The 10030-nt window shown below is 34.2% G+C and overlaps 1 protein-coding gene across 1 annotated transcript; it reads right to left on the bottom strand.

Moving 5' to 3' along the window:
- Positions 1-5047: 5047 nt before the first annotated feature.
- On the bottom strand, positions 5048-8958 carry LOC112454804 (protein yellow-like). The gene is made up of 6 exons (XM_025016396.1): positions 8880-8958; positions 7334-7597; positions 6790-6989; positions 6453-6660; positions 5943-6278; positions 5048-5451 (listed from the first exon to the last, which is right to left on the bottom strand). Exons 2-6 carry the CDS (start codon positions 7593-7595, stop codon positions 5246-5248), a joined length of 1212 nt encoding a protein of 403 aa, XP_024872164.1. The 5' UTR covers positions 7596-7597; positions 8880-8958; the 3' UTR covers positions 5048-5245.
- Positions 8959-10030: the final 1072 nt, after the last annotated feature.

Below are 10030 nucleotides of genomic sequence, written 5' to 3'. Positions count from 1 at the left end.
ATCATGTAATAAGAAATTATTAAATTACTCGATTATAAATTACTTGAGCACTTCCACAAAATGATAATTTCGAGAGAAGAATTACTTCTATGAAATGACAAAAAATTTTTATTTATCATAGATATTATAATTTTTTTACCACATTGATAAGCGTGTAAATGTCTTACGTTTTTACAAAAGCTGCATTTTATTTACGCTGTTTTGTGAAATTGAAGATTTTATTTATTAAAAGAAAAGTTTTACGAAAAATGTGACTGATTATTATGAATATTTAAAAGCAAAAAATTTAATTCAATAAATCGGTAATTTTAGGATATTTTTCTTATTAGTCTATTGATTTGCTTTATTCTTTATTTTGGCAACACAGACTATATTGCTGAAAAATGCTCATTATAAAGACATCCCATAATTTTTTGTCATTAAAAGTATAATCCGCACAATTCGTTGGCTCGTGAAATTATATGAGGAATAAAGATGTTTATAATTGTTTGCACATACACATTCAATGCTTCGATTCCTTATAAAAAGTAACCGTGCCATGCATGTCTCTTTTTTCTCTCTCTCCTTCTCTCTCTCTCTCTCCCTCTCTCTTCATGTTATCTCGTATAATTATCATGTGTGATACGATATTTTCACACTCTTAACAAGAAGTTGATAATTATATTTATTAACCTAATAAGAAATATGTACATTGTTATACAGACATTTTCGTTCATTGCGCAATAAAAGCATTTCTACTTCATGCATCATCTGCATGATAATTATTCACTTTAACAAAAAATAAACAGTATTGGTATAACATCATTATATAGAAGAGAAATCTCAAAAATCTTTTCATTTTTATTTCGACTGTAATTTTTAAAAATATATTTTATCATTATACGTAAAGTAATTATTAACATGCAATACGCGTGATTTAAATTTTATATATTAAACTACACATTTTCGGGCGTATTTTATAATATAAATAAATAAAATGAAAGATCCCTCCAAACAAAAGTAATTAATTATAATTTTCATTTTTAATAATGCTATATTTTATGATTCATAATTAGGACATTTTTATAAGTAATCTTTTTATGTTTGTAGAACACAGGTATATGTACCTGATATAGAATAACTAATTATTTAATAACGAATTATGATGTTCTAGGATGATAGCTTTCAAGAAACTTTCTATTCCGATATAAGTGCGAAAACATATCATTATTATTTAAATTTATGACTCTTTTGTCGTAAAGGTCGAATAAACTGATGACATTTAGCCATATTTCGTAGAAATGATTAACGGTCGAAATAATTAAAATAATATGTTTAAAGTGACGCGTTAAATTGCGTTGTGTTATTAAAATTGTACAAAATTATCAAGCTAATTCTATAATCCGATCTGGCATTTGTCATTCTTTAATTGCCGCTCTTAGAAAATCATTTCCGCACCGTCGTTTCCGTTCGAGCCTGCAATATTAAAAACTTTACAAATTACCGTGGCTGAGATCCACAGTTAAATCCACCACCCTAGATCGTAGATTACAGCAATTGTGGCGGAGAGATAGGAACGAAAGAGTGCGCCCCGGTGGCGGCGGTGGCGAGGGTGGAAATACGGAGGAAGAGTCTGGGCTGTTTCGAAACACGAAAAGAATCCACGGGAGGAAACGCGCGGATCGTAGGGAGATCCAAATACACGGCGGGAGAAAACATAGGGCCACGTTTCGCCATACAATACACACGTACGTGCGCGCGCGACGTTACGCGTGTGTGGCACGTTTTCCTCAGGCTACAGTCGTGCCGCTTTCCACGCATATACACACATGCGCGCGTACACATACGCACACACCACACGTATGTACACCACGAACACATGTACACGTACACACGTGGCACTCACACGTGCCCACGCGGGCCACACCGACGCATAGATTGCATACTTATGTCGGCACTGTGCACATAAAGTTAGGGGGGGCGCGCGCTCTCCTTCGCTGCCGCACAAGAATAAGAAACACGGTAGCATACATAAACAAGAAGGTTGGGGATGCAGCAATTTAAAACGTACCCCGGAATTCCTCCCAGCGGAGTCGTAGAGCGGCCCTCCGTATTACGAATTCCTCCCCGCCCTGCCGGTGTCCTCCTGCATCTTACTGGGAATTTCGGTCGTATAAAGTGGTACTATGGGCGCGAGAAGCAGTGTATTAGCGGATATATCTGTCCGACGATCGCTACTTGAGATCCCTCGATCGTGGATTTCGATGACGTGTAATCGGTCGTACGCGGGAAGGTTTCTCTCGCGCGGATACAGAGTGCTCACGAATACGAGCGTTTTCAAATAAATTTATTCTTTTGATATGAGATGGCGCGAGATCACCATTGTGATTAATCGCAAGTAGAATCTGTTTAGATAGCAACATCTTATTCGTCTCGCGAGCGTGTCGACATGCTTGGATCACTTCTCTTTCATTCGCGTTATTCGTAATAAAGGGTTAGATACAAAATGTTGTTTAACAGAATCGTAAGAAATGTGCATATGTTTCTTGATGAAATTTTTACACGAGGTATTATAAATATTCATAAATAACGCACAAAGTAGCGCGGCGCCATACACGTGGGACTAAACGTATCGCGGGATAGCGTTCGCACGGTACGTGGAATGCAACAGTACTGAAAAAACGAGAAATGCAATTCCCCGTAGAGATATTACACTTATTATGCATGAAACGTACGATTTTTAAGCAACTCGAATTTACAATCTTTAAACAGTTGTTCTAGTTTCATACGGCGCAATCAATTGTACTTCCGCAAATACAAATAAATATAACAGAGATCCAGAAATATACTTTCCAAATTAATACGAAATATTTGCATACGGTATAAATTTAAGTAACAATTTGTAAACGTACTTGTTTTATAAAAAATTAATACGTAATACTAAAAATTATCAATATCAGCAAATCCTGAATTTCGTATCTTTCTCATCACTTATGGAAGCAATAGTTCGCGTCAGACTGAAAATATAAAAAGAAATTTTGAAATATAAAAAGAAGCTTTGAAATTCAAAAATTGCATATGAGATATTCTATAAATTTTCCGTTATAAATTTGTGTTATTCCTGAGGATACCTACACAATCTACTGATACATCACCGACGTAGAGGGTAGGTGGGCCTTAATCATAGCGCTCGCAAAACTTAACCGAACAATGCCGGCACACGAATCCTTTCACGGTATTACCTATTATAGAGATCAGCGCCGGCATCAGCGCGGATAAGTCAAATAACATTAACAATGGAGAATTTCAAGTTACTTCAGCGTTGTGAATCGAGCGATTGAGTGTTTGAACGGCGGTGTCGCCTCGGGCGGCTGTGTTTGCAGATATAAGGGACTCGGGGCCGGGGTCTCGGCGAGTTGGGGGAGTTCAATTGGTGGCAGCAATCCTAGTAATGTACCCGTGGGGCCGTGTCAAAGTGCTCTCTGCAAGAGCACGACGTTGCATTCTGCATTCTACACCTTCATTCTTAGGAGCGTGGCAGGGGGGGGGGGGGGGGTAGGTAGACGGAGGATGGAGGGCGGTACGAGCGAAGATAGGAAACGGCGATTCCTATTGGAATCCACTTGTCCTTCATCTTTCGACTTATCGATAAGATAACAAAGATACCTGCGGGAAATGAATAATTTAACAGAGTTGACAAATCGTGAATATTTGAGCGGTGGAACTGAAATTCAGGGAAGGGGGCAGGGTCATGTGGAAACGGGTCATGTGGAGGCTTCTCGGGTACGAGCAGCTGTAAAATGTGTGACGAGATATATACGTATTGTTTGTACCGACAACTGCGCGAATCGAGGGTCTTGTGGTGTCTCGCGAATAATTTATATAATGGTGTTACTTGGTAAAAGTATTAGAGAGAAAGAGAGAGAGAGAGAGTGGGGAGAGGAAGAAGAGAGGAAAAGGATATATATGAATATCGTTTACATACAGAAAAAAAGATTGTGTCTCGTTTATATGCAAATCATTCGGCTTCAATAAAAGTGATCGATATTATCGTATCAGTATGCATATAATTTGATTTACCGAAAGATACCTTAGAAGTTCCATATCGCATACTGGAGTTCGATGGAGCGTGAATACGGGCCCTCTCCTCGTATAATCCGGCGAGGACTGTTATAAAGGTGGGAGACGCAATCTCTGCAATAGCCGTTTTCTTATTCCACGGAGAGATTACTTGCCGCGGTTAATGGCGCCGCGCGAAATCCGGCGATTTAATTGAATGTAGGTAGCGACGACCGCTGGCATACATTTTAATTCTGCAGACGCGCGGCGACGAATAGGCCTTCAGTCTTTTCGCACCTCCGCGCCCCGGCGACTTCGCTTTAAAAACCGACGGCTAAATAATGTATATCACAGCGGCGAGAGCGGGCGGTAAAACAGTTATAAAAACACCGGCAACTACGTTAGGATCAATTATTTAGGATGTACAGCTCCGTAAAGAGAGAGTAGACCAGTCGTAAAGGGGGCGGAAGAAAGTAGCGCTCCTAGGACGGGTTTGACGGGAGAAGGGAGAGGCGGAAGCTACCACGGGAGTTATAAAGGTTGCAGTTAAAAGTTCCTTGAATTATCAAGGGATTGACTAGCCAGCGACATAGTTGACGGCTTATTTTAAAATGACACGCTGAAATTTCAATTCCGCGATACTCGCCGCGATCGAAAATATATCCCGCGCTTCTAATTAGTTGCGAATTGATCCTTTCCTGCCGATTGCTTATCATATGTTATAAAATAACGGAAAATGGTCTTTTTTACTTCAACTTTTTTACATTTGATATGTTTAAGACTGGGCGAGAAAGAAATAAGACGTGATGAGGGAGGAAGTATATGATCAATTTTATCGAAGAGAATATATAAGGAAAGCTAACGGGTTTATACATGACACATGTATTCTGTTACTTGCTAGAAAGAACTTTATGGCGAGTTGAATATTTTGTATAAAATTATGTATATAGGAACCCTCTTCTTTGATTTAATTTAATGAAAAGAAGGGCGGTCAATCATAGATGCTAAATTAATAATATGACACGTTTAATGAAGAAAAAATTACAATTAAATCTGCAAACATTGATACAAGAGTAATACAACTACTTAAGAAACATTTGATATTTTACAATTTGCAAATATAAAGCAGAGTTTATAGTACATTTGTCATTATATACGGTGTTATATGCATATATAATTGAATTTAGAATGTCTTTTTTCGTGACTTTTATGATTTCGCTGCATTATCTTTGCACATAGGTGTTAATGTGTCGAGATCAGCTGAAGTAATGAAAAAGTTTGTCGTCAATGGATCGAAGCTGTCATACATAAATTTCTGTAAATTATTAGAGAGCACGTATAATTTTCGAGACTCATTATCGATAACTACATCCTGAGGAAACACTAATGTTGTGTTGTCCTGCGCCACCAATTCTGCAAATAAAAATTACGCGTGATTTTTACATAAAAAATACGAATTTATATAACAGTGAAATAGATTATAATGATTTATTATTTATTTAATTTTGTTAAAATATTTTTAATTGTGCTTATAGAAGCTAGCGATGGTGGAGTATTTCAACGAAAGGTATATATACTTTGCTATTTGTGGACTTTAGAGACATCTCTGATGAAATATATGAACTACATTGTAGATCATTTCAATATTATAAAATTTTGTCGAATGATACAAATGGTGTAAAATTTTGCAACTTGCTAAATATTAATTATTTTTGAAACTTAATGCATTGAAAGATAAATGATCAATATTATCAGTTAATAAAAGATAGCAATAAGTTAACTTTATAAAATTTTTTGTCGTGTATAAGGGGATTCTACTAACTTTACAAAGATGGAAAATTAGATAAAAAAATGATATGTTATAAATGCAAATATAGTTAATAATTTTATCATATAATACTTACTGAATGTTTCCGGATTCAATTCCTTCGTAATATCCCAACACGCAATACCGTTTCTGTTTACCTGAGCAAAATAGTTAATACATGTTTTCGGGTCAATAATAGAAGATGGTCCTTGCGTCAATGGTCCCTTGGTACCAACAATGTGGAAATTACTGTAGACCCCTGATTTTTTCAATTGATTGTCCTGCAGAATATCCGTAGGCACAGAAAATTCCGTGATACCGGCCATGGAATGGAAATAAAGCATTCTATTCCCATCGGCATCAATCGGCGTTAACGACAATCCAAAAACACCGTCAGTCCACTGGAAGTTATAGCCGCTAATATTGAAGTCACCTGCCAGAATAATTACCAGAAACAGTCAAGCTGATCACAAGACAATAAAATAAATTTTAACGAAAAAAAGTCTTATCTGTTATCTTTGAAAATTAATCAGATTAGTCTTTCGATTAATGGCTTGAAATCCTAACTACGATGCATCGATAATATATAGTATTTTTTTAACATTACCGTTCAATGGATCGAAATGGAAGAAGTGATGATTAATCCGCCAAGAATCGTTCTTTTCCCAACTGTACACCACTATGCCATATTCGCCTAAGTCACTCATATACGCGTATGCTTTGTCGCATTGTCCCGGTGCAACATCGACCGCAAGATCGGCAATGAAAGACTCCGGTTTTACATCCGTATCTTTCAAGGTATATCTACGTATAATCTGCAATGCGTACAGATGGATAAATGAAATAACTTGCAATACAAATTTGAGACGTATAGAAACACATATTGATAGATTTCTAGAATTAATATCGATTGTAGACATTTATAATTTTTTGATAAACAATACCATGTTTGTTTTTAAATCGATAACAATAAGTCTCATCGGTCGCACGACTTTGAAGTCCCCCAAAATATCGTCTACTCCTGTGTCAAGACCCCACATACGATCGCAAGCATCGATTCTGAGACGGAATATGTTTACGAGGCCATCAGGGGAACTAATGTTATTTGCTTCAAGATCAGGATACGGTATTAAGGCTGGACTGTCTATATAAATTATTAAAAATGATATAATAATAGGTGAACTTGACCATTTATGAAAATAACACAAATAGTGAAATGCGCCTTTTAACAGTCGGACTGGATCTTTATGTTTAATAATATTTTTGCATATACATCTTTTTCCAGCTCAACAAATTGCGTACCGAGTAATGTCGGTTGAAACACAGTCTCAAGCCAAAGTGGAAAATAGTACACGTGATTAAATTGATAATCAACTTAATATTATATCAAACATAAACTTGGCATTGTATACATCGCAAAATGCGTAATATAAAACAAGTGTACGTTATACGTACTTTAGTAAACTTTGTTTAGCTATATTTACTTACGCTTGTTGTCGCTCATTGAAAAGCTATTTAAAGTAGCTAAAACACCTTTCTTCCACCGCGGTACCGTGACGAACATTTTTTTGTGCCAAATGGCCAAACCTAATGGCATGTTATTTTCCGGAATGTAATCGCCGGAAGCTATGTACTCGTTTCGGATGGTATCATTTGGCAGTTTGAATTCGACCTGCTTCCACGAATAAACGGTATTAAAGGTGTGACCGGTTGCCATGGCCAGGCAGGCCAGGAACAGCAAGTAGAACATATCTGCAAAAAAAATCAATCTTCGTACAAATAACGATTATTGCAAGCGTACTTGTAGCCTGTAACCTTTAGTCGATATAATTTAGAATTGTAGACTAAAGTATAAAAATATATCTGCATATAGTGAATAATTTTTAACTAGAAAAAGAATAATTATAAATTTTTATTTATTCTGACACGAAATTAAATGTTGAGTATCTGTAATGCTCAATCATAATATAATCACAAGTGACTATCACTCTTAGGCATTGGATACAATAAGTAATAATTAATAATATACACTTAACAGATAATTCTTTGTAATTACTGCAAGACATATCGTTTATATGAAGAAAATGATTATATGACAACAATGATTATGATTTATTAGAGATGCACATGCACGTATTAAAATCAGGAAACTGGAAAATCAGAAAAATCATGTTGATATTTATGGGTATCAAGAATATCTATTATTATAATATTTATATAATATGCACTTGCATTGTTTACTACTATTTAGAATTAAGTCAAAATTTCACGATTATTTTAACCAGATGTAAGTGAGAATATTTGCATTAATTTATAATTTTCTATTATTTAGTCTATAATATTCTTTGTTATGTCTATAAGAAATCTATAGCATATTGATTCTCAGAACTTGTAAATGTCAATGTCAGCGTCCATGTCAATGTCACAAAGTGGTGCCTGAATATTTTTACCACGGTATTGCCTACGGCAAGATACAAATTGAAGCAACTTTTTTTTCTGAGAAGAACAGGTTCTTCTCAGAGATTTACAAGTTCTCATTTTAATCTATAGCGCAGCTGCTTATGAAAATGTAGAAATATAAATATTATTTTTTAATTATATGCACTTGAAGATGAAGAACAGAATTAAGTTTTAAATTAAATTTAAGTATTAAAAAATACCAAAATATAATTTTATTTAATATTACGTAAGTTTCATTTGAACAAAAATATTATCTTAAAACTTTAATTATATAAAGTTTTTTGATATTGAATATTGCTATTGTAATATAATGGATCCTGAAAAGAAAGATATCGCAATCAAGTTTTAATTATAATTATATATGTTACATTAACTTCAGAAAATATCAAAATATGAAGCAATAAAGAATATACATACTTATTATTTATATACAGATATATTCAGATATAATGAGATTAGTTAAAGTTTCCTGATTTTATCGATTTATCTATAGTGTAGATTTATATTTAAGAATGAACTTATTGTTTCAAATACATGGAAAAAGATTGCTTAACGTAATTGCTAAAATACTCACTGCTTAAACTGGTAAAGCGGCCTTCTCTGGAACGAAACAAGATAGAATGACGCTATAACACATCGGTATCGGCTTTTATACCTTCTTCCAGTCGTAAGTGTCGATGACTCTGGTATAAGAAAATGTATACGTAGATACTAGATAAAATATTAGAAAAATTCAGTCTAAACTTTGGATGGGCGGATTAATAACAAAACTATGCACGCCTTTTTCAATTAATTTTGAATAGATTTTTAAAAATTGTTTCTGGATATATTTCTTTTTATGCATATTTATGCTAATTTATGCAAATAAATATTTCTCTTTCTTTCATTTTTATTCTCTCCGTAATGCTCTTTCTAATACTCTTACTTTAAATGGTCATTACTAAATTATCACATAATTCATTTATGTCATAAAGACAAGATATAAATTAAATACTAATACTGATACTAATATTAATATTTCTGTGTAAATTTTGTATACTTTTTCCAACTCAGTAAACTGCACGCCGATTATTTGTCGGTTTTACAGCTTTTTGTTAGAACAGTAAATCCATAATATACTTAAAATTGATAATCGCTGTGTTTTAAGATCGATAAGTAATCGACGCGCAGTTTATTGAGTTAGAAAAAATACACAACACAGAAACATTATTATTAGGCTACCAAGGTCCAGTCCGACTGAAAATGGCATCTTTTCTAATTAATTATTAGATTTATATTAGTCTTCTTTCATTTATTATAATTTATTTTAATATTTAAGAGGATTATTCTTTATAACTAGCGTTGTAGGAATAATAATGATACATTCAAAGTTTTAAGGAAACGCTGAAAATTCAGAATTATTAGAGCAAAATGATTTCCGGTAACAATCAAATATTAAAATTAAATTATTGATATTGGAGCAATAACTTTATATATTCTTTTAGTGATTAAATTGTAAATTAATTTAAGCAAATTAAAATTATATTGTGTTGCTCACGTAATTTTATTATGTTTGTAAAGTTTGAACGACTCTTTTATTCTGCATCGCCGATAATTGTGATTGTAACTGCGTCCGCGTTGTCTGAAGGTTACCTTTAGTTCCTAGACTAAAAGATTACAAATAGCTACATGATAATCGTAAATTATTCACGATTTATTTAATTGCGCAAGTTGAATGGAAGGATT

The sequence above is a fragment of the Temnothorax curvispinosus genome, unplaced genomic scaffold (assembly GCF_003070985.1).
Source record: "Temnothorax curvispinosus isolate PA1 unplaced genomic scaffold, ASM307098v1 QBEX01005354.1, whole genome shotgun sequence".
Classification (NCBI taxonomy): domain Eukaryota; kingdom Metazoa; phylum Arthropoda; class Insecta; order Hymenoptera; family Formicidae; genus Temnothorax; species Temnothorax curvispinosus.
This window is presented reverse-complemented; position numbering and strand designations above follow the sequence as displayed.